Source organism: Megalobrama amblycephala, linkage group LG14, assembly GCF_018812025.1.
Source record: "Megalobrama amblycephala isolate DHTTF-2021 linkage group LG14, ASM1881202v1, whole genome shotgun sequence".
Lineage (NCBI taxonomy): Eukaryota > Metazoa > Chordata > Actinopteri > Cypriniformes > Xenocyprididae > Megalobrama > Megalobrama amblycephala.
The window spans coordinates 810,140-834,953 of NC_063057.1; the positions used below are offsets into that span (position 1 = coordinate 810,140).

The following is a 24,814-nucleotide window of genomic DNA, read 5'->3' on the forward strand; positions in this document are numbered from 1 at the left end:
TATTTACATCCTTATATGTGTGTGTGTATATATATATATATATATATATTTATTTATTTATTTATTTATTTATTTATATATTTTTAGATTTAAATTTTATATATATTTATATATATATAATATTTAATTTATATTTTTAGATTTATTTTATTTATATATTTAATTTATATTTTTAGATTTATATATATATATATTTATTTTATATTTATTTATTTTTATATTTTTTATATTTTATTTATATATATAATATTAAATGTATATTTATATATTATATTTTAAAATGTATTTTATATTATTTATATTTATTTATATATAAATAAATAAACATATACACATAGCTCCACAACATTTGCTTTTTAAATGGTTCTCTGAAATATTAAATTCACTCACTGCATCTTTTGTATAATTCAGACTAAAACCAATGCATCATTTTAACACAATTTAGAGAATATTTATATAAATATATACAATTACGATTTTTATTTGGGGTTTCTTAAATATTGAAAAAAAAATGTTTTATTTTATTTCAAAGGACATGTTTGTCTCTATATTAGGGTAAGAGCCCTATGTAGTGAATCTCTCTCTCTGTGGACTGAACCCTGTCCGTGGTCCTGAACGCGCATGCGCAGGCGATCAGCTCGTGCGGATCCTCCAGCCTGCACAATTAAAGCGCTTTGCCTGCATTTCCACTCAATAGATCCGCAAAAACACCTTCAAACGCCATTTTCAATGAAAAGCCATGGAGCGGCCGGACAGCGAATACTGCAGCTTTGAAAACCCGCTGATCAGCGAGATGAAGCATTTCTGCAAGAAGATACAAGAAGCCTGCAACGAGCTGAAGGAGGATCTGACGCCGTACAAAAACGAGCGCTTCTACAGGTAACAGATCAAACACATTTATGTCGAACGCTTTAAACGCTTTTATTGAACGAATTCTGTGTATTTCACACCGCACAAACAAACAAACAATGGCGTGTTAAAATATCGTGCGCTCAAATTCAACACAGATTTCTCATTACTCCCTGATCAAGACACTGAATTCACACTATATTTTCATTTGTATAATATGTATAATGTTTATGTTCGTTTTAAATGCAGCCCTCCATATTAACAAGTCACATGCACATTAAAACATGTTAAATTAATACCTTGCGTTATTAATCGATATAAAACCAATAACGCAGATAGCACATGCGCAGTGCGGCGGAGGTCACATGACCTCGCGGGGTGACGTCAGTGGGCTGATGTGTGCGGATATGCGCCGTCAACAAGAGTATCCTGATTTATCCGCGGATTTCGCGCCGCCAATGGAATAAAATCAGCGCGATGGAGCGGTAAGTGTGTGGATGGACATCACAGCATCACATACAAACACACTTAGACCCGTTTGTGTTCAATAAACGCGCGTTTTCGTCTGATTTGCAGTGACTGTCCAGATTTCGGAGTGAGTGAGAGCCGATCGCGCACGTGCGCGCGCTTCACTGCCTGTTTATAATTATAAATAATTGATGGATTATATTTAGAGTTGCTGGAAATGTTTTTGTGTTTTACACAACATATGTCGGATGTTGTGGGCGTGATCTCATTTCATGTTCCTGTGTGTGTGTGTGTGGGCGGGCGGTTTGAACATCTTTCTGGTTGTTTTGACCTCAATACTAAATCTTTAAGTTTTGTAATGCAACATGACATTGTGACATTATTTTCATTTCATTTAAGTACCATTGCTAAAACTGTGCACGCATAATAATGAAAAGGTTGAAATATATATGTATGTATAATATGTATATATATAATGTATATGTGCGTGTGCGTGTGATTCAAATTATGTATATTTTATTTTTACACTCCTTTTTGTTAGTATCATTGTGCAAGTGGATATAAATACATATTTAGATATTATACAGTGTTTATATTTATGTTTGCAGCCTCTAAACGTAATATAAATAAATTGAAAATAATATAAATGTCATGCAATATATACTTAATAACTATATACTTTAATGTTTATATTATTTTGAGGTGTGAATCTTCACTTTTCTCACGATTTGATTCTAAAATGATTCTTAATTCACCTTTTCCTTCAATTCTCTTCTTAATAATAATTACGGTATTAATAATCACAATGTAGTTCTTTTTGTTATTAAAAATAAGAACTAAGATGCAAACAGTAGAACTAATACAATATATTATTAATATTAAATTAACAGTGCTTTATGTTTTTCATTTTACCTTTATTTAACAGAATCATTCAAGTAAAATAAAAATCACATAGTGCATTAATTACAAATAAACTTATTAAAACTACAAAAGTGATTCAGTCAGTAGCAGTGAGTGATTCCCTCTTTTGTTGCTTTATTATCATTAATAGCAGCAGGTTTATTATATTAATAGCTAATGCACGGATCTAATATCATGTTACACGTCAACTGTTTACCTTCGCTTAAAGGGTTAGTTCACCCAAAAATGAAAATTACTCACTCTCATGTCGTCACACACCCATAAGACCTTCATTCATCTTCAGAACACAAATTAAGATATTTTTGATGAAATTCAAGTTTTTTTTATCCCTCATAGAAAGCAACAAAATCTCACATTCAAGGTCCAGAAAGGTACTAAAGACATCGTTAAAACAGTCATGTGACTGCAGTGGTTCAACCTTAATGTTATGAAGAGACGAGAATACTTGTGTGTGCATTAATTAATTTGTGTTCTGAAGATGAACGAAGGTCTTACGGGTGTGGAACGGCATGAGGATGAGTAATTAATGACAGAAATTCATTTTTGGGTGAAGTAACCCTTTAAGGCACAACCGACAGTGTTTACGTGAATTCTCGCAGACATGTTCACATCAGCATCATAAAGCGAGTGTGTTATAAGCTGTGTCCGTGTGTTTCTGTAGGTTGGCCCCCATGCGTCTCTACACTCTCTCTAAGAGGCACTTTGTTCTGGTGTTCGTGGTTTTCTTCTTCTGCTTCGGCATCTCTACCCTCATCGGTGTGTCAGGTGAGATCTCTGGTTTCCTGCTGACAGTGGGCCGATTCAGCCGTTTCCCAGCATTCACCTGCTGTTCCTTTGAGAGAGTCACAGTGAAGGTCTGTGTGGATAATGAACCTGCAGATCACATGAGATTCAAACAACAGTTAAAAATGGCTGTTTTTATTTATGTAATTTTATTTTTGTTAAATGCATTTGCTCACACTGTCTTTGACAGGAACATATTTACAATTTGTGTCTTCTGTCATGATGAAGTCACACAACTATTCATTTTGAGTTCAGGACTGAAATTCAGAATATGAAGATGAGTTTGTTCTTCAGTTGACTGATGAATGTTTCTCCTGTAGGACCGAAGATCATAAGTGAGAATTATTACAACGGTTTAAGCATCAGCGTCAATGGATCAAAGGTGAGATTTGTCATGCTGCGAAAATAGACTTAATTATCTTTAAAAAAAAAAAAAAAAAAAGAAGAAGAAATCGCCACCAGTGTAATTGAGATTTTTGTAAAAGAGTCACTTCTGCTCACAGAGGCTGCATTTATTTGATCAAAAATACAGTAAAAATAGTGAAATATTATTATAATTTAAAAAAAAAGTTTTTCTGTTTGAATATACTTTAAAATATAATTTATTTCTGTGATCAAAGCTGAATTTTCAGCATCATTACTCCAGTCTTCAGTGTCACATGATCCTTCAGAAATCATTCTAATATGATGTTACAAAAGTTACAAAAGATTCTATTTCTAATGTTGTTCTTTTGAACTTTCTATTCATCCTGAACTGAAAAATAAAATGTATCATGTTTTCAACATTGATAATAATCATAAATGTTTCTTGAGCAGCAAATCATCATATCAGAATGATTTCTGAAGGATCATGTGACACTGAAGACTGGAGTAATGATGCTGAAAATTCAGCTTTGATCACTAGAATAAATTACACTTTACTATATATTCACATAGAAAACAGCTGATTTACATTATAATAATATTTCATAATTTTTACTGTATTTTTGATTAAAATAACGCAGTCGTGGTGAGCAGAAGAGACTCTTTCTAAAACATTGTGTCTCAGTGGTTCCAAACGGTAGTGTAAGTGTTTTTGTGTGGTGAATTGTGTCCGTGTTTTCTCAGACCGGCCCGTTCGACCTCCGATCTCAGCCGCTGTCCAACTACAACCAGCAGCTCTGGCTCACATGCATCATTCAGCTCAACAACAACCGTGAGAAAACATAGTTTTATTCAGAAACAGCTTCTTATCTTAATCAATAATAATCATTCATTAAACATTTACTGCTTAAAGACTCATGAAGTTGCTTTATTGTTTGTGTCATTGCAAAATGTAAACTATATTATTGCCAATCTCTAATCTGATGTGACTAAGGCAGTTTTTTTAATTGTTTTATTAATATTTTGAATTAGCTTTTTATATTTTCAGTTTTCGTGATAATTTTAGTTGAATTTTTAGTCATTTTGTTGCTTTTGTCATTTTATTCGTTTTTCTTTTATAAGATTTTGCTGTTTAGGTTTAATTTTTATTTCACTTTTAGTTTATTTATTTTCAACTTAAACTTGTTTCAGTTTTTCAGTTAGTTTCAAAACTAATATTTATATATTTTTTTTATTTCAGCATTATTTCAATTATCAGAAATGTTTTTTATTAGTTTTAATTAATGATAATAACCCTGTTTATAAGGCAAGAAGATATTCATATATTATAAACATTAACATCCTGATTTTCTGTAAAGCTGTTTTGGAAACAGTGTATTATAAAAAGCGCTAAATAAATACATTTGACTTGACTTGAAACTAAAACTGGAGTTAATAGGAAATTCTTCAGAACAGGAAAGAAAGTAGTTTGTCAACCGTTTCATGGGGTTTCTTTCATCCAGTAAAAAAAAAACATGTGAAGTGTCTAAGAGGGAGTCATTGAATCATTCATTCAACCTGTTTTTTTTTTTGTTTTTTTTTAATAATTTAATTATTTTTAATAGACAGCAGCAATTAACATTTTGTCATAAGCTCTAGTAAATTACATTTTGTTCAGTTGTCAGTTCAGAATCGTAGGAGAATCATGATCTCTATTTTAAAGTGAAATCGTGATTCTCGATGTATCCAGAATGGTGACACTCTCATGGAATGTGTTCAGTTGTAGATCTGGGTTTGAGAGAGTTCGGGATGAACGTGGAGCTGCAGGGCGTCATGCAGGACGCCAGCGTGATGCGCATCAGCGACAATGTGCATAACAAAAACAGAAGCCTTCACTGCCCCGCGGTGAGTGCTGCGCTCTTCTGTGTGTGATCGTCGTCGGTTCATTCCGATCTTCATGAGTGTGTGTGTGATGGTTTTGCAGCATCAGCAGGCGTGTGATGAGATCATCGTGTTGCATCTGGGTTACCTGAACTACACGCAGTACAAGATCAACGTCAGCTTCAGGAACCTACAGGACGACCTGAAGGACAACATCAAAAATGTCACTTTTGTTGTAAGTTCAGATTATTAATCGTGTTTCACAGACAAAACTAAAGGGTATTTGCACATCCTCTGAACATTTTTTTTGATTCATTCAGTAATGAAACAAGTGAAGTCTTTATGAGTGAGTCATTGAATCATTCATTCATGAGATTCATTCAAAAACAGATTCGTTCAGTTATGAAACAAGTGAAGTCTTTATGAGTGAGTCATTGAATCATTCATTCATGAGATTCATTCAAAAACACAGATTTGTTCAGTTATGAAACAAGTGAAGTCTTTATGAGTGAGTCATTGAATCATTCATTCATGAGATTCATTCAAAAACACAGATTTGTTCAGTTATGAAACAAGTGAAGTCTTTATGAGTGAGTCATTGAATCATTCATTCATGAGATTCATTCAAAAACACAGATTTGTTCAGTTATGAAACAAGTGAAGTCTTTATGAGTGAGTCATTGAATCATTCATTCATGAGATTCATTCAAAAACACAGATTTGTTCAGTAATGAAACAAGTGAAGTCTTTATGAGTGAGTCATTGAATCATTCATTCATGAGATTCATTCAAAAACACAGATTCGTTCAGTAATGAAACAAGTGAAGTCTTTATGAGTGAGTCATTGAATCATTCATTCATGAGATTCATTCAAAAACACAGATTCGTTCAGTTATGAAACAAGTGAAGTCTTTATGAGTGAGTCATTGAATCATTAGTTCAAAATATTTGTTCAAAAATGCACATTCATCCAATAACGAAACAAGTGAAGTTGTCACGAGTGAGTCATTGAATCATTCATTTATGAGATTCATTCAAAAACAGATTTGTTCAGTAATGAAACAAGTGAAGTCTTTATGAGTGAGTCATTGAATCATTCACTCAAGCTCTCAAACTCTATTTTAATAGTAAAAAAAATGTTTAGACTCTTATTATTAATTGTTTCATTAGTATCATTGGTCTTGCATTAACTCTGCACCTTGCATAAAGAAAAAGTGTTTATAGTGTTGTATTGAAATCACTTGTGCTGTTATTGAGGTGGATACGAGTACAGTCAGGACAGGTCTGGTAGTATAGGTAGGTTTAAGAGGTAAGGGAAGGTCAACAGTGTAATTATACATGTAATTACAGAAATTAATTAGCTAGAGATGTAAATACATGCAGGTAACACTTATTACACGGTTAACCTCGAGCCTGTTTCTCTCCGTTCTTCACCAGTTTAAGATGTACAACGCCACGTTCTCTCAGGTGGAGATTTGGTTCCGGTTTGTGTTTGTAGTGATGACCTTCATAGTGACGGTGAGTGACCGCTCCAAACCGTCTGCACATCACAAGTGATTGAGTCGTTCATGATCGTTTAAGTCCCTTTAAGGCAATGACATTAGCAATCAGCGATTGGCTCTTTTATTTAGAAGGCGGGGCTTATTGCACCATATATTGCATGTTGCACTTTTTCCCATATGTAGTAACATGAATGTGTATCTAAAGTCGTTGTGTTTTGTGTAGTGTATGTTTGCGCACTCGTTGCGGAAGTTCTCCATGAGGGATTGGGGAATCGAGCAGAAGTGGATGTCGATTCTACTTCCTCTGCTGCTGCTCTATAACGGTGAGAAATCTCACAGACCCCAAACTTAAAACAATACTGTAGATTAATGATATGTAATTTCTCTGTGTTGTAGATCCCTTCTTCCCGCTGTCGTTCCTGGTGAACAGCTGGTTTCCGGGGACGCTGGACGCGTTCTTCCAGGCTCTGTTTCTGTGTGCGCTGCTGCTCTTCTGGCTGTGTGTGTATCACGGCATCAGAGTGCAGGTGCGTTCAGAATATCTACAAATATTCTTTGTGTATCTAAAGTCTGTGATCATAATGTAATGAACACATGTGAGAATGTGGTTTCATCTGAAGGATCTCGATCTGTTGTTTCGTCTGCAGGGCGAGAGGAAGTTCTTGACGTTTTACCTGCCCAAGCTGATCATCGTAGGACTGTTGTGGCTATCGGCCGTCACACTGGGAATCTGGCAAACGTGAGAAATGCGCTGCTCTAGTTGGTGTTTTCCTCAGTGGTGGTTGTAACTGCTGGTGATTTATGGGATTATTATCATTTGTTGTTGTTATTAGGGTGAATGAGCTGCAGGATCCCACGTATCAGTACAAAGTGGACATCCAGAACTTCCAGGTGAGTTTCCTTCACTGGTGTTTTACTCCTGACACCTCAGTCTAAATAAAAATAAGTTCAAAAATTAATATTTAAAGGGGTGGGTTCACTTTTTTAACTTTAGTTAGTGTGTAATGTTGCTGTTTGATCATAAACAACATCTGCAAGGTTCAATGCAAAGGAGATATTTTCTACAGGACTACAACAAATGGCTGGTAGGGACTACAACGAGCTTCTTCCTGGGTTTGTGACATCACTAACCCTAAAATTTACATAAACCCCGCCCCCGAGAACACTCAACAAAGGGGGCGGGGCCATGTTGGGCTGCTTTAGAGAAGAGGAAGAGTTGTTGTAGTCGAGTGTTGTTGTCATGCCGTCATTTTACGCCGGACTGCTTCACAAACGAGGGTCAATTCAACACAAAAGATGAACATGACGGCACATGCTAGTGGATGAGTTGAATCAACTCCACAGCAACTACATCAATTTATCCACTAACCATTCAGAAACGTCTAAAAGTTGTAACTTCTTCCTGAGTCTCTCCATCAGTGTCGACTCCGGTTTGAACAAAGTAAGGCTGAACACTTTCGTCATTTTGGCTGCGTGAGATTCTCCAGCTTTGTTGTTGTTGAGCTGTTATAGCTCCGCCCTCTTCTGGAAAGGGGGCGGGAGCAGCAGCTCATTTGCATTTAAAGGGACACACACAAAAACGGCGTGTTTTTGCTTATATTACATCTAGTAATAGGGGCATTATAGATCCTTTTTGATGCATAATTTCCTAAAAATAAGTCATATCACATCAAAGTTGCGTTGTTGAATGAAAAAAAAGTCACATTTTATTATTACATTTAGAAATGATGTAAAATACTGGTAAATAAAACCCAGATGTTAACATTATAAACATGTATTTTAGTTCCTGTCACTCCACAACAAACCCTTGACATTTAATGGTATTCAGAACAGAATAGGCGTGAAAAATATAAGTACAGAAATAGCGACATTCGTTATAAACGCCTACACGCGTAAAATAAAAAACAAACAAATACAAATGTGTGTTTTGTGTGCTTGACATTAATTGCATTATATGAGTCACAGCATGTTTCAGATGATAAACACGACTTATATTAAAGTCAACATTAAAGGGAAGTTGCGCTGATCTCTTATTGTGTCGTATATCCGAGTGAAACGCTTCTCAAACAAGAACATTTGATTGGATGGTTGTGGTTTGCTATTGGCTGATCTCATGTGAGTGACAGGTTGCCCCGCCCTCATCATCAGAGAAGATATTCTGATTCAAGATTATGAGAAACATGAATGATGTGCACTGATAAATCATCAGATTTCATTATGACTTTAAAGAAAATGGTAGTTAAAAATTGTGTTTTTGATGTAGGGCATGAAGATCTTCTTCCTGCTGGTGGTGTGTTTGTATGTTCTGTATCTGGTGTTTCTGGTGGTGCGCGCCTGCTCTGAGCTGAAGAACATGCCGTACACAGGTAACACGCTAATGACATCAAGAGCAAGTGTAGCATTAACATGCAGGCTTTTCTTCACGGTCTTCATTCATTTGCTCAGATCTGCGGCTGAAGTTTCTGACAGCGCTGACACTGGTGGTGCTGATGATCAGGTAACCTAAAAATACTCTCGTACTGCTATTTAAAGAGGACCTGATGGTGTTTTTGGGCTCTACTAGATTGAATGTTGATTATTTTCCTCATATTCTCCATTGTTGCAGCTCCTCTCTTCCCAGTCTGTCAGTAACGCTCTGTTTAGTTCCTGTCTCTATGAAGCCCCTCCTTCAGAAAAGCACAATGTGCTCTGATTGGTCGGCTGGAGCAGTGTGTTGTGATTGGTGTTTGGGAAATGTCCCGCCCCTTACCATAACCGCCAGTTTCAACACACTACTAACTAACTCAACCAGGCCCCGCCCCTTTATTCTGCATATTAATTATTTAAATGAGGTGAAGAAAACTCAAGATAGAAGGTTCAAAAGAACAACATTTTTTTGAAATAGTCTTTTGTATGATGCATCAATTATTGATTTATTTATTTATTTATTTATATATTTTTTTTTGGACAAATAAAGTCGTAGACGGCATTTAGAACAGTATCTAGTCATCTGATGATTCAAACAGATGGTCATGTGATGTAATTCCCTCTTCTCTTTCATCAGTGTGGTCATACTGTACCTGAGATTCGGCTCCAAGGCCTTGCAAGACAACTTTGTTGCCGAACTTTCCACCCACTACCAGAATTATATCCTTTTATTACAGTGTTTTTAGTTAAAGTGCCTCTATTGTGCTATTTTAAAGTCTCCTGAGTGTGTTTTGAGTCTCTTACAACAGATTCACATTCATCTAAAGCCAAAAAACACTTTAATTTCCTCATAAGATCCACTGCAGCATCAGCTCTTTTCTCTCAGTGTCTGAAACGCTTCGATCAAAGATTCTGTCTCTCTAAACCCCGCCTTTTTGAGAGATGCTCTGCTCTGATTGGTCAGATGAAAAATCAACTCTGTTGAGTTTTTCCTGAACGTTTTTCTCCACCAGCTGAATTTCTGTCCTTCTACGGCCTCCTGAACTTCTATCTCTACACGTTAGCGTTCGTCTACTCGCCCTCCAAAAACGCTCTCTACGGTGAGTTATTCAACACTATTGAACTATTTTAAGTGACTCCTTTTGTCATGGAAATGTGTTTTCCGTATCCCAGATTCCCAGCTGAAAGACAACCCTGCCTTCTCCATGCTCAATGACTCGGATGATGAAGTCATTTACGGGTACGTTCCCCGCATCACATGTTCCGACTGTTCAAAACGACCGTTTCTCATCATGCTGCTCTTGTTTTGTGTTTGTGAAGGAGCGATTATGAAGAAATGCCTCTTCAAAACGGCCGCGCCATCAAAGCCACCGCCAAATACCAGGATGGGAGCGAGAGCGACTGAACCGAGTGTGAATCTGGTGTGACTCCGGATCGCTCCTGTATATTTGAGGGATGTATATAGACTTACTGTTGAAATGATGCCAGTGTCATTATATACTGTGTGTAAATATACAGGCTGATATATTTTTAAAGGTAAAGTGGTGTTTTTGAATGTAACTCCAGCCGCCCTGATGATGATGATGATGATGATGATGATGTTTTTGGAAGGTCAGTGAAGGGCAGCGTGCAAATATCAACTGTACATCTAATCTAAATACTGTTGAACCACTGTTGTCACGAAGAAATGGCCAGATTATATTTCACCTCTAAACTAAAAATTATGACATAATTAAGCACTATGATCTCAGTAAACATTAAATTCAGTAACACAAATGTTTGCAAATAATGTTTACGTTCGAAAAAATATATATTTTGTTCCTTTTGCAGTGCACTTAAGTGTTTAATTGTCATGAAACTACAAGAATATTAAGGTCCCAACAAAATGCATAACATTATTTAAATGTTTCTTGCGCTTTTGGGAGTGAAATATGACCTGGACGCTTCACGTGATTCGCCCTCAGACTGTGTGAGGAAGATTTTCTGGCTTGTTTGAGTCACTTTGCCAGTATAGAGATCATGTGAATTCCTTTGTCATTTTTGATGATGAAATCAAGCCTTGTGTTTTTGTTTTACATTCCAAAAGCCTTCTTTTCTCACATTCCTTTTTTTATTTTATTGTGCCTGTAAACAGTTTCTCTCGCCGTCTTTGTTGTATTTATTGTTTTGTGGGTCTGAATCACTTACTGAAATCATCAGGTCTGTGGAAACGGTTGTTTTGAGCACTGTTCGTTCACTTCATTGTCTTAAAGCCGTTTAATTTGAGCTGTAATGATGTTTGAAGGTCTTTACAGATGTACATTTACTTGAGTTTAAGAACGGTGGTGGATGTTTTGATGCAATGTCCCAGAAGCACTGCGTCATTAGTGTTAGGATGATGTCGGTCCAAACACTCCTGCAGACAAACTCAAGGCACAGATTGCACTGTTGTGAAGAGAATAAAACGTGCTGAAATTTTTAAGATGTGGATTTGTGTGCTTTTATTGTACAGAAAGGGTTTTGACTTCATATAAGGCAGGAATACTGAAAGTTGAACACGTCTGGCAGTTTTGCGCCTAAATGGCGAGTCCGAACACACTGACGATGCAGTACAAGTGTTTATTTTCCCATCTGACGGTGCAGCTGCCTGCAGAAGAACAGAACGAGAGGAAAAAACTCAATATTATAAACATATTATGGTATTTTTATGCTTTTTTTAATCAAAATGACTTCACGGTGTGTGTGTAGAACTGCAGCTACCGTCTGTGGTGGTGTCCCAGAAGCAGGAGGAGGCCGACTGCAGTCCGGCGCCGTTCTTCTGCATGATGATGCAGGTGACTGATGGAGAGAGGAAACAGATGGTCAGCTGGTGAACTGCTTCACTGCAGATGTTATGGATGGACAGATGTGATGCTGACCGATGTATTTGAAGGGTTTGCCCAGTTTGCTGAGCTGAGCGAGGCACTGCTCCACCACGCTGGACGTCCACTGACTCACACGCTTGTGCTCGTAGCTGCTGCGCCCGATCACGCCCTCGAGAGACTGACACATCATCACACCGTCAGCTCAGACATGCTAAACCTGTGTCCAATCATCTCACGACAGGCGAACATCAAAATTCTGACATAAAACAGAAATTATGGTGTAAAAAGTAAATTATAAGATAAAGTCAAAATTCTGACTTAAAAAGAATTGAATAATCGTGAGAAATCATAATTATGGCATACTATGTAGAAATTGACAAAAGGTTAAAATTATGACAAAGTATAAATTCTGAATTAAAGTCACTAAAGAAATTTACAGTCAAAAATGTCAACTTTTCATCTCATAATTATAACTCATAATTTCGATGTTTTATGTCATAAATGTTTGTATCCTTAATTTTTACTTTCATAATTTTAACATTTTATGTCATATTGACCGTCAGAATTTTGGGAATTTTGTGACTTAGTATTTCATAATTTCAACTTTTAATGCTATAATGACTTGGTATGTCATAATGTTTACTTTTTATGCCATAATTATTACTTAGTATGTCATAATTTCAACATTTTACCATAATTATTACTTAGTATGTCATAATTTTGGTGTTTTATGTCATATTGACCATCATAATTTGGCTGTTTTGTGTCATAATTATGACTTAGTCAAAAATGTTTATGCCATAATGACTTAAAATTATGACATACTTAGTTTTTATGCCATAATTATTACTTAGTATGTCATCATTTTGACGTTTTATGTCATATTGACCATCATAATTTGGCTGTTTTGTGTCATAATTATGACTTAGTCAAAAATGTTTATGCAATAATGACTTAAAATTATGACATACTTAGTTTTTATGCCATAATTATTACTTAGTAGGTCATCATTTTGACGTTTTATGTCATATTGACCATCATAATTTGGCCGGTTTGTGTCATAATTATGACTTAGTCAAAATATTTTATGCCATAATGACTTAGTATGTCATAATTTTTAGTTTTTATGCCATAATTATTCCTTAGGGTAACACTTTACTTGAAGGGGTGTGCATAAGACTGACATGACACCTTCATAATCTTGACATGACACGTGTCATGAATATGAAGGAGGTTTTATGCATGTTTATGACAACTGTCATTAAGTGTCATTCACTCAGTTATGTCATTTTTAATGCAAAGATGACATTGTTTGAGATGTCTTTGTTATGCCATAATGACTTAGTATGTCATAATTTCAACATTATGTCATAATTATGACTATGTAATCATTACGACCTTTTATGCCATACTTATTACTGTCATAATTTCAATGTTTTGTCATAATTATGTATAGTATGTCATAATTTCGACGTTTTATGTCATATTGACCATCATAATTTTGACGTTTGTGTCATAATTATGTCATAATTTCGGCTTTTATCTCATAATTATGATGTAGCAGAGCATCTCTCCCTCTCTCTCTCACACACACACACACACACACACCTCTTTAACGATGCCGCTCACTTCTTCCACCACGAAGGCAGTCTAGAGGAAAACAGAGAGGAATAAACACATCTTTATGACAGAGAGAGACTCTGTTTAAATCTTTAAGGCTCTTAATTGAAGAAACTCTGAGATCTTCAGTAGTGTGTGTGTTCAGGTGAATCGGTTAGCAGCTGTTAGCGACTAGCTTTACTGCACCCGCAAAGAATAAAAGCGTTATAAGTAATATATAAGGGCTTAAAGCAAGCATATTTTATTCTTCTTATTATATTAAAAAACATCTGATCATATTTACCTCTTCAGCACTCTGATCATCATCCATGTTTCGTTGTTTTTGTCGATCAAAGCCTCAACGGTTGTCATGGAAATGACGCACCGTACAAGTCACGACGGAGGGACGACATATGTCACGCTTTTCAGAGGTATAATTATGATGGTGTATTTTATTTGTCATGTAGCATGATATTTTAAATATTTAGTCATTTAAGTCACGTATGTATAAAATAAAATACTATTTAAAAAAAACATACAAATATGATTGATCGCTCTGACTGACCAATAAAAACGGCTCCAGTAAGCCCCGCCCTTCGGAGGAGGATTGACGTCAGGATTCCCCGCCCTGCTGCTTCCTCTTTCACAGTGGCCGTCGGCGAGAGACACCATGAAGGCGTCTGGCACAGTACGTAAAATCCTTCTTAAATCATTTTATAGTCGCGTAAATCTCACAATTATCACCCGAAAACCCGTATAAGGCACTCAGTTATCCATAACAGCGGGTTTACACGACACACGTTTAGGATTAAAGCGTTAAATTCGCTTTGACGTGTTGAATATGGCGGTGAGAATCATGGCGGCTGGAGAATGGCTCCATGTGCTGATCGGTGATCACACACACACTCACAGTCTCAGGGTTCAGAGCTGATTTACTCTCTCACACACTCTCAGTGACTCTCAGTTATATTATAGAGTGAGATTCTCCTGCTGTGGATTATCACGGGTTTTGTTTTCTGAGCGCTAATCGTAATCGGTGTGTTTAGGCCACTCAGTGTCCGCATTCCGTTATGACGATGATTATTAATTTTTCGCGCGTATTTAATTAAATATGCATAAAGATATTGGGTAAATCTATATCTAGACCTAACTCTAGATCAAAGATGATCAGTGGAGGGTTTAGTTGGCTGACTAGTTTAATAAAAAATGAAATTTCTGTCATTAATTACTCACCCTCATGTCGTTCCACACTTTCATTCATCTTCAGAACACTAATATATGTTTGATGAAATCCAAATTTTTTTATCTCTCATAGAAAGCAATGAAATCACACATTCAAGGTCCAAAAAGGTACTAAAGACATCGTTAAAACAGTCATGTGACTGCAGTGGTTCAACCTTAATGTTATGAAGAGACGAGAATACTTCTTGTGTGCAAAAACAAAAAAATAAGGACTTTATTCAACAATCTCTTCTGTCATTCTCATTCGCTGTTTACGTCCAGCACTTCCAGGTTCTATGTCAGAATTCTGGCTCTGTATTGGCTGATACTGATCATGTGATCAGCACGACGCGTGCGTGTGATGCTGATGCAGGAGCCGGCCAATAATGAGCCGCCGTTCTGAAGTAAAACCTGGAAGGGCTGGATGTAAACAGCGTATGAGAATTACACAAATATTCTCATCTCTTCATAATATTAAAGGGTTCACACAAAAATGAAAATAATGTAATTTATTACTCAACCTCATGTCGTTCCACACCCGTAAGACCTTCGTTCATCTTCAGAACACAAATTAAGATATTTTTGATGAAATCCGATGGCTCTGTGAGGCCTGAACATTGACGTTTTCTCTCTCAAGATCCATTAATGTACTAAAAACATATTTAAATCAGTTCATGTGAGTACAGTGGTTCAATATTAACATTATAAAGCCATGAGAATATTTTTGGTGCGCCGATGTCAAAACACGGCTTCAGGAAGCTTCGGAGCGTTATGAATCTTTTGTGTCGAATCAGCGGTTGAGCGCCAAAGTCACGTGATTTCAGCAGTTTGACACGCGATCCGAATCATGATTCGACACAAGATTCATAACGCTCTGTTTTGGCTGAATTAAGCCTTTAATGTTGAACCACTGCAGTCACATGACTGTTTTAGTGATGTCTTTAGTACCTTTCTGGACCTTGAAAATGATTTATATTGCTGTCCATGGACACATCTCTCGGATTTCATCAAAAATATCTTAATTTGTGTTCTGAAGATGAATGAAGGTCTTACGGGTGTAGAACGACATGAGGGTGAGTAATTACAGAAATTTAATTTTCGTGTGAACGAACCCTTTAACATACTAGAGCAATGATTGCAATGCAAAGACACTCGTCTGGACCCGCACGCAAACCCAAAGGTCATTTCCCCCCAGTGTCATGCCCTTGCTATGTGTGCGCAAAGAAAAACCGAACCTTGTCGCCTTTCTTAGGCTGTCAAACGTGCCGCTGAAAGTGAATTCAAGGTGCGACATGTGATCGTTCGTTCTCTGTGTTAGAATCAGCTGAAGTGTCAATCTCTGAATGTCTTTCTCTCTCCATCTCTGCAGCTTCGGGAGTATAAGGTTGTTGGGCGTCTGTTGCCCTCCGCTAAAAACCCCACACCCCCTCTGTACCGCATGAGGATCTTCGCCCCAAACCATGTGGTGGCCAAGTCTCGCTTCTGGTACTTCGTCTCCCAGCTGAGGAAGATGAAGAAAGCCAACGGAGAGACCGTCTACTGCGGCCTGGTGCGAACTGCATTTAATCGAGACGTGATTGAGTTCAATGTTTCAGAGAAGAGGATTTTAACTTCTTCTGTTCACACAGGTCTATGAGAGAACCCCTCTCAAGGTGAAAAATTTCGGCATCTGGCTGCGTTACGACTCCCGCAGTGGGACCCACAACATGTACCGCGAGTACAGAGACCTGACCACGTCTGGAGCCGTCACTCAGTGCTGTGAGTTTCCCCGAAACACGCGTGTGTTCGACCCGCACGCAAACCCAAAGGTCATTTCCCCCCAGTGTCATGCCCTTGCTATGTGTGCGCACAGAAAAACCGAACCTTGTCGCCTTTCTTAGGCTGTCAAACGTGCCACTGAAAGTGAATTCAAGGTGTGACACGTGATCATTAGTTCCTCTGTGTTTTTACTCTGTACTGACATGCGTTTGTGGTTCAGATCGTGACATGGGTGCCAGGCATCGTGCCCGCGCTCACTCCATCCAGATCATGAAGGTGCAGGTCATCCCAGCCAACAAATGCCGCAGACCCGCCATCAAGCAGTTCCACGTGAGTTTGCACCTCAATCACGCCACGATGCGGTCACAAGTCACGCTTGCGTTTGAACTAATATGTTGTCTCTTGATTCAACAGGACTCCAAGATCAAGTTCCCTCTTCCTCACAGGGTTCTGCGCCGCCAGCACAAGCCCCGCTTCACCACCAAGAGACCAAACACTTTCTTTTAAAGTGTATGTTTGTGCTTTTCACGTTACAGACGAATTAAAAGTGGAGAAAATCACCTGGTCTAGTTTGTCATCTTTAAGTCAATACAAAGATGGTTTTACATCATGCCTTTAATGCTGATTATGAACTTGTTACGGTCATTTTAAAGTGCAGTCGCTGTAGTGAGATCTTGTTTGAGGATGCTTAATTGTAGTGAAAATGTCAATGCAAAAGAGTCACTTACTAATAAACTTTAAAGAAATACAATAAACCATTAATAGTGTGATGAGATCACATAACTGATCTGTGCTCAGAGCAAGTTGATTATTCCAATGAGAACAAAATGTTTGCATGTTGTAAATGCATCTTCCACTGATCGCCACTAGATGGCAGAGTTTCACCACGAACTGAGTGTCTCCATCCTCATGTATTTAATTCAGGCATTGCGTGTTGATCTACAGTATTAGAGTAGAACAGTTGCTCTACAAAAACAGCATATGAATATTGTTCTTATTATTGCATATCTCAATCTCAAAGGCAGCTGCTTTATCAAACACCTTGGTCTAGTTACAGTTTATTAAGATAAATGAACTTCAGGTGTGTTTGATTAGAGATGGAGCTGAACGCATTAGAGAGATGCAGGTACTATATTAGGATAAAAGTGTTTGAAGAAAGATTATATTGATACAGACCATCACATCATCGAGCCCAAAAGGCATCATTCTCGGGTAAGACAGAAAAAAACAATGTTTTTGTGTCTGTCCGTCGCTGCTACGGTAACTTATGGTTGGTTGCTAAGGCGTTGCTATGATCAAGTTTCCATCCACATATTTATATTCAATTAAATGTTTGATGGAAATATCAAGATGTGATTAAAAATTATAAATAACTTGATACATTTATGAAAGTATGAAAGCCCGTTTCCGCCACATAAAAAGAAAAATCGTGCTTTTGTAAACATAACATAAAAAAAATTTAATTATGTCATGGGTCATTATTGTATGTAGGTACTATCTTACTTCGCGCTCTTTAAAATATACGTTCTATATGAATGTGTATAGTATGAACTTTTTGATCTCATAATTATAAGTATGCCATAATTTCGACTTTTTACGTCTTAATATTAGCATAATGTTATTTCACGACCATTAAAAAAGTATGTTCTATATAGTATGAATATGGGTAGCATGAGCAAAGACTTTACCAGAGAAACAAGCGCGCCGCCATCTTTATAAAATTGTCTTTGAACTTCCGTTTTGCGGTAGCTCTGTACATTTCTATGGCATCGCTGTCAAAGAATACTTAGTTGGTTAAGTGGATTTACTTGTTGTAGAGTTAATGAAAGTTATCATGAGCATTGTTATGTTTAAAGCAGATGTCTTAACAAATGTCAGTAGATCGGGAAGATTTTAAAACGAGCAGTTCATTCATAAATGTAATATCGCTGTGGAAATACAAACCGGAAGTCACTGCAACTACTGTTAGAGGCTCGCGCTTAGGACTGCACATGCACATGCTCTTCTAACCTGAAAAATAAGCTTTTTAACGCTATTTGAGCATAAAAAACAACATTTATGGATCAGTTCATGTCAGATTTTGTTGCTGATTTGAAATGTGTTATTTAATTGTGAGTTCGTCAAGCAGTTTTTGAGATTTCAGGATTCCCCCATTCAAATAGATAGGACTTGATCTTGGATGCCTGAAATGGATGCCTGGAGGTGTTGCAAATATGGCCGCCGAGTGAACAGACTTTTGGTATGAATGAAATTAGGGTGTACTACTTCTGCCGTGATGTCATGTGACCTACCAGCATCAGTTGCGTTGCTTCACTGCCATTCACAAATCCTCTCCCGTTGCCTCATGGGATAGTAAAGTGGCCAAGTAGTAGGTCATCCGGGGACTTTTTGCCTTCTGTTTATCGAATATGTACTCAGACATGCTACTCTGTTGGAATACTGTTTTTTGCCTACTATATAGTAGGGAAGTATTTGATTTCGGATGCAGTGATGATTGTTTTCTTGTGGGATTCCATATTGATGCACTTCAAGTCATGAGGCTAAATAATTTGCATTGAATAAGCTATGAATGGCATACTATTTCTGCAATATGAAGATATACAAATTCAGCTGTTTGCTTCTTTGTATGAAGACAAGCAAGTGTGATAATATTAATAGTGACGCTTCCCTAATGATATTTATTTCATTTTTGCTAACTGATGAGACTTTTCATGCACGTCATGTACAGTCAGTCTGCACGCGTCCACCTCAAACAGCGTGTCGCAGCATGAAGCTGGTTTACTGATACGCTGATGGGTGAATCTGTGGCTTCGGTGCGCAGCAGGTTTACTGCGCTGTGGGCAGGAGTGGCAGCCGTATACTGTGTGTTGATTTCCTCCCGGGACGACACTTTCCAGGAACCGTCCGCGGGCCGAGGCGAACACCCAAACCTCAAGCCACATATTCCACAGCGCATAAAAGCTCTTGGTTCTGACGGTTTACCGGCAGGTACGGGGTGTTTCAGCGCCTGTGACGCTTCTGTGTGTGTGAAATGTGTTTTATTGGGAGAAAAGTGGAGGGTCACAAATCTGATACTTTGCAGGAGCATCCAGCGAGGACAACTGAGGTGAAATCTGTGGATTCGGTAATTAAAATACTTGATAGTTTCAACTAACTATTGAAATCATTAGTTTTCTTATTGTTGTTCTTCCGCTCTTGAGTCAGCCCATAGAACCGTATGGTAAAAAGTTATGAACAGATGAAGGACAGTCTGAAATGTTACCATCACAAATTTGGAGTCTCTACCTCAAACCCTTTAGCGCCACCAACAGTTCAAAGATTCACTCCGTTCTCGTATAGCGCGTCAACTAATTTGATGGCGAGCATGCAAAAATGGATTTGATGCTGTATCTTCGTAATGATTTGGTGTATTGACACCAAACTTGGTATATGTCATTACAGGCATGACTTGGGGGTACATGCACAGTATCGTCACAGCGCCACCTACTGGTGCCGAGATAGGAAAAATGGCCATTTTGAATGCCTTGTCCTGAAATCATGGAAGTTTGTCATAAAATGCTGTTTTAAGAATGTATCGTTACGAAATTCGGTATGATTCATTGAGGCCATGTTCTGAGAGGACCTGTAAAGTTTTAGGTCAGCGCCCCCTAGTGGTCAAGATATATATAATTACATTTATGAAAGTGCTATTAACATATGAAAAATTCAACATATTGTCATTTAACTTACATCATTAGATTTGATGGCTTATACCATGTCCTACGATACCACATTTGTCATATTTTACCATACTGTCCGCCATAGTGAAATTTATTCAAAACCTACTTTTTCAAACTACAAAATTTTTCTGATTTATATGAGATTTGGTATGTAGCATCTACAGACACTCATGACAAAAAGATATTAAAAGATTTTTGATAAACAAAACCATTGTTTTATACTGCAAATTTGACTGTGAGCACTCCAAAATGGATATACGGCTGCTGTATCTTTGCAAAAGTTTTGTGTATTGACACGAAAATTGGTACATGTCATCACAAGAATAACTTGAGGGTGCATGCAGAGTTTCATCGTAGTGCCACCTACTGCTCAGAAGTTATAAACCATATTATTATGTTATCTTATTCGGCTTGACCCCGTAATTTACATTTTTAACTGTAAAATAATGTGAAATGATGAATCGTTCACAATAAGAAAATAAATTGTGTTGACTTTAAAATAACCAAATTAGTTGTGGGCTCCATTTTTAAATAGTCCCTTTAGCATTAAAGCGTCCTGTCCAGAGGAGAGTCGATGGATGAAAACACACTTGTTCTCCCACACGCCTGATTCAGAAGCGCTGATCCAGCATCTCGCGGCCCACGGCAGCCCATGTGATTGATTGGACTCTGAGTTCCCACATTCAGGACACAGGGAGAGTTTCACAGGATGTGCAGTAAAACGCAGAGAGCCATGTCAAAACCTCCCACTGCGGTCCTGCTTCAACACTTGGTCCAAGCAAACACTTAAAGTATAATGTTTTTGAGACACAGGCCGGCTACTGAAAACCTGCCATGAATGACTGGCCTCACACACCGATCTGAAAAGAGAGAGAGAATCAACATGGGGAAAGAAAAAAATCATTAAATAGAACATTTCATGCTGGAGTGTCAGAGTGTAGTATGCAGTGCATGATCTGTGCTCAGTATGGGAACATTCTGAACACACAGATGATCTGTTTACAGAATAATACCTGGAGCATCTGAATGGCAGTCATTCATGGAAGTATGCGATTAGAAATCTGCCGCACTGTACAGAATATGACTTTGACCTTCCATTTACAGTCTGATTTTGAATCAAAAACCTAAACTAAACACAATCAACGAGTATGCATCAAATGCAGCATTTGGGAGAAAATGGATGTTCTGATGCAGTTTGTGTTGCGTTTGACTGTTTATTCAGTCTTGCTTAGTTCAGTTCCAGAGTGACGAATCGTGGCATGAAACCACAAGCGCAATGCCTTCTGATCACTAACAGGGGCAACGACACACACACAAGGTCTCCATTCAGACTCGCACTCCGCTTGGCACGAGCAACAGAGCAACAATGAGGGAAAGTAAGAAATGACTTTGAACCGCCTGCCCGTCAGTATCTGTTTCACAGGCTTAGCGTTCAGTCGCTGGCCAGAGATCCGAGCGGTGCAGCGCGGCGCCAGACGCCTCCGGGGAGAAGAGCTGACGCGATTGAGAAGCTGAACGCGATGAGTCGAACGCTCCGAAAAATAGACATTATGGGGAAGTTGCGATCGTCTTATTGTGAGTGACGCGGATCAGAGTGGAACGGCCTGTCGAACAAGAACAAATGTAGGGCGGGGCTTGATTTGTCTGAGGGGAATTGATTGGATTGGTGGATCTCTTGTGAGTGACAGGTTGCCCCGCTCAAAGGGGGAGGGGAAGTTATTTTGATTAAAGTGTATGAGGCCATGAATTAATTTTGTTTTCTTTTTATAACAGTTTTTTTTTTCTTTTTTTGTTATAAATGTCACTTAGTATGTCAATTTCGACTTGATATGTCATAATTAATATTAGCATAATATTACTTTGTGACCATCAAAAAAGTGTGGTTGCGTTAACCGAAAATTGTCTTTTTATTTATTTATTTATTTTATCATTGACGGAAAATTTTATCAGATTACACTTCTAACTGTAATTCTCACCCTGTCCACTTGGTGGCAAGTGCACTCTTGCTGACTATCAAGTTAATGGTCAATGAGTGGCTTTTCTTAAAGGGTTAGTTCACCCAAAAATTAAAATAATGTCATTAATTACTCTCCTTCATGTCGTCCCACACCCGTAAGACCTTCGTTCATCTTCAGAACACAAATTAAGATATTTTTGATGAAATCCGATGGCTCAGTGAGGCCTGAGCAATGACATTTCCTCTCTCAAGATCCATTAATGTACTAAAAACATATTTAAATCAGTTCATGTGAGTACAGTGGTTCAATATTAATATTATAAAGCCACGAGAATATTTTTGGAGCGCCAAAAAAACAAAATAACGACTTATTTAGTGATGGCCGATTTCAAAACACTGCTTCAGGAAGCTTCAGAGCGTTATGAATCTTATTGCAATGTATTGGACAAATTTCATGATGAAACCTGAAAAGTTACCCACAGTCTCTGTTCAACTTTATCTTCATAAATATAATCTAGTTTAAATGCCTATTAAATAGCTAAAATATGAAAATTAAAATGATAATATGGTAATAATAGGTTCTGGTTCTGTAAGATGAATATGGGTAGTGTGAATGAAACACGTTATGTATGAACGAGTCATTCGTGGTGCATCATGGGAGTGGGCGAAACTCTTTTAGGTGCGATATGCTCTCTGATTGGTGGAGATTTTTGCAGAATCATGGGTAATGTAGTTTTTCACTAGGAATTCTAATGTTAAACATGATGCTTTAAAAAAATGTTGAATAATGCGAACGGATGGCTTCAACAAAAGCATCGATTAACTCAGTCTGTTTTTAACGGTTTACAAGTTATTGATAAAAATAAATTCCCCTTTGAAGAAAATGAATTGAGTTTTAAACTACTAATTCTGCAAGACTGGCATTGGGAAAACGCTCCTCGACGAGTTTGCGGCTAAAATCCCCCTCGCTCGCTCAAATAAAGCCGGCATTATCAGCGGACGGAGCTCTGGGAGGTGAAGGAACAGAATACACATGCTTTTGTATGTTCATTGAGTTCAAATTGACCTCTTTTCCTCTAAAGGTCCAACAGTCTTTCCACAAATGGATTTTTGATCCATTAAGAGAAAAAAAAAATGCGGGAGAAAGAAGGCCTCTCCTTTCAGGTTGACAGCAGGGGAATTCTGGGATGTGTTGCCAGGGGCGACCACAGGATGAACTCGCGGAACGTCAGCGAGCTTTGGCCGATGCGGAGCTCAAATATATCTGCTCTTTGATTTCCACAGACAGGAGGGAAGCTTATTTTAACGTTCCAGAGGTTGAAAGTGCACTGCCAGCGTTTCACCGTTGCTATAAAAAGATTTATACCTCAAAAAATAAAACTCAAGACTGAAATATAAACACTAATCACATTTCATGGCTATAAACTGATGTTTACAGGCAGCAACTGAACGGCTGATCACTGTTATTTATGTTTTATTGCATCGACTCTCAATTAATTTCTTGTTTTTGACCCAAACATGATTGTGCTTCAGGTCACTGGCCATTTTTGTGTAATATACACAGATATATACTGAGTTTAAGACTTTATATGTAAAATGACTTTATTGTAATCCTGATTCATAACAGAATTCAGATTTATGTGAAGAATTGTGTATGTTTTATTGTTTTTGATTATTGCACACAAAAAATCTGCTGAAACAAATGTGAGAAAAAATCTGCATGGTTGTTTTTCTCCCTCCATTTCTGCCAGTTTCAGAGACTCGCCGCAGCCAAACCCTGGTGGAGGCCGTTCTCCTGTGGCATGCTGGGAGTTTTCAGCGCAACTTGAGAGGGTGACAAGGTAACCGCACGCTGGAGACACACCGGGACTGTCATCGGCGGGAACCCAGAGTTTGACGAACTGCTTCCCTCTTTTCCAGGACCCGGCCTGTTTAAGAGCTCCGGCCGTCTGAATGGAGGCTTGTGTTTGGAGCGCGCACACGTCACACTCGCGGACGCGCCGCTCGGACCCGCGGCTCTCTCACGGCAGAATCAAACAGGTAAATCTGCTCTCGAGGACGCTGACACTTCAGGAAGAGGATGTTGAGCTGAGGGTCAGATTGCTTCAGACTGACTGGGTGGCCAGTGTGGGAAAAAATAAATGTCTGTACATTGATGTTAATGCTCATATTTTATTGACACACACACACACACACACACATTTTTCAAAAGCTTCTCCATGGCCAGAAATTACTTATTTAAATTTGAGTATTAATATAAAGTAGTTTAAGTAAATAAGTCCATTTTTTGAAGGAAAAATATTAGTTATAATTTTAATTAAATAAAAAAAATTATATATATATATATATTTTATTTTTATACTTCACTTCATTTATATATATATATATATATATATATATATATATATATATATATAATATAATATAATATAATATTATATAATATATATATATATATATATATATATATATATATAGGTGTATCATGTATACATTTTATATATATATATAAATATATATATAGAGTGAAGTATAAAATAAAAATAAATATGTATATGTAATATA

At 37.5% G+C, this 24,814-nt stretch overlaps 3 protein-coding genes and 2 non-coding genes across 7 annotated transcripts; 4 read left to right on the top strand and 1 right to left on the bottom strand.

Annotated features, from left to right (window-relative positions):
- The first annotated feature begins 583 nt into the window (after positions 1–583).
- tmem181 (transmembrane protein 181) lies at positions 584–11,613 on the top strand. Of its 2 annotated transcripts, none has more exons than XM_048155065.1 (17): positions 584–879; positions 2,900–3,003; positions 3,342–3,403; positions 4,129–4,216; positions 5,144–5,268; positions 5,348–5,479; positions 6,682–6,762; positions 6,970–7,069; positions 7,143–7,273; positions 7,394–7,485; positions 7,580–7,637; positions 9,010–9,112; positions 9,192–9,243; positions 9,790–9,872; positions 10,163–10,252; positions 10,326–10,392; positions 10,473–11,613. In XM_048155065.1, exons 1-17 carry the CDS (start codon positions 740–742, stop codon positions 10,555–10,557), a joined length of 1,593 nt encoding a protein of 530 aa, XP_048011022.1. In that variant the 5' UTR covers positions 584–739; the 3' UTR covers positions 10,558–11,613. The 2 variants fall into 2 exon arrangements, with proteins under 2 accessions (XP_048011022.1, XP_048011023.1); XM_048155066.1 differs by lacking the exon at positions 584–879 and adding an exon at positions 1,184–1,334.
- On the bottom strand, positions 11,607–14,036 carry dynlt1b (dynein light chain Tctex-type 1b). Of its 2 annotated transcripts, none has more exons than XM_048155068.1 (5): positions 13,899–14,036; positions 13,604–13,645; positions 12,050–12,173; positions 11,892–11,969; positions 11,607–11,778 (listed from the first exon to the last, which is right to left on the bottom strand). In XM_048155068.1, the coding sequence occupies exons 1-5, from the start codon at positions 13,923–13,925 to the stop codon at positions 11,708–11,710; spliced, it is 342 nt and encodes a 113-aa protein (XP_048011025.1). In that variant the 5' UTR covers positions 13,926–14,036; the 3' UTR covers positions 11,607–11,707. The 2 variants fall into 2 exon arrangements, with proteins under 2 accessions (XP_048011025.1, XP_048011027.1); XM_048155070.1 differs by having other exon boundaries at positions 12,050–12,251; positions 13,899–13,994.
- A 124-nt stretch (positions 14,037–14,160) lies between these two features.
- Positions 14,161–17,133, top strand: rpl18a (ribosomal protein L18a). The gene is made up of 5 exons (XM_048155067.1): positions 14,161–14,282; positions 16,185–16,364; positions 16,444–16,573; positions 16,794–16,903; positions 16,988–17,133. The coding sequence occupies exons 1-5, from the start codon at positions 14,265–14,267 to the stop codon at positions 17,078–17,080; spliced, it is 531 nt and encodes a 176-aa protein (XP_048011024.1). The 5' UTR covers positions 14,161–14,264; the 3' UTR covers positions 17,081–17,133.
- On the top strand, positions 15,977–16,111 carry LOC125246494. Its single transcript, XR_007179896.1, has one exon. It is a non-coding gene; the product is annotated as a small nucleolar RNA SNORA68 (small nucleolar RNA).
- On the top strand, positions 16,605–16,739 carry LOC125246495. Its single transcript, XR_007179897.1, has one exon. It is a non-coding gene; the product is annotated as a small nucleolar RNA SNORA68 (small nucleolar RNA).
- Positions 17,134–24,814: the final 7,681 nt, after the last annotated feature.

Bases quoted from the DNA above. Each gene is read 5' to 3' on its own strand.
- tmem181 (XM_048155065.1), top strand. From the start codon at position 740: ATGGAGCGGCCGGACAGCGAATACTGCAGCTTTGAAAACCCGCTGATC. The intron at 4,217-5,143 runs GTGAGAAAACAT...GAATGTGTTCAG, and splicing joins CATTCAGCTCAACAACAACC to TTGTAGATCTGGGTTTGAGA. The intron at 6,763-6,969 runs GTGAGTGACCGC...TGTTTTGTGTAG, and splicing joins TGATGACCTTCATAGTGACG to TGTATGTTTGCGCACTCGTT.
- dynlt1b (XM_048155068.1), bottom strand. From the start codon at position 13,925: ATGGATGATGATCAGAGTGCTGAAGAG. The intron at 12,174-13,603 runs GTGTGTGTGTGT...ATGATGTGTCAG, and splicing joins TGAGCGGCATCGTTAAAGAG to TCTCTCGAGGGCGTGATCGG. The intron at 11,779-11,891 runs GTAGCTGCAGTT...GTTCTTCTGCAG, and splicing joins CTGGGACACCACCACAGACG to GCAGCTGCACCGTCAGATGG.
- rpl18a (XM_048155067.1), top strand. The intron at 16,365-16,443 runs GTGCGAACTGCA...CTGTTCACACAG, and splicing joins AGACCGTCTACTGCGGCCTG to GTCTATGAGAGAACCCCTCT. The intron at 16,904-16,987 runs GTGAGTTTGCAC...TTGATTCAACAG, and splicing joins CCGCCATCAAGCAGTTCCAC to GACTCCAAGATCAAGTTCCC.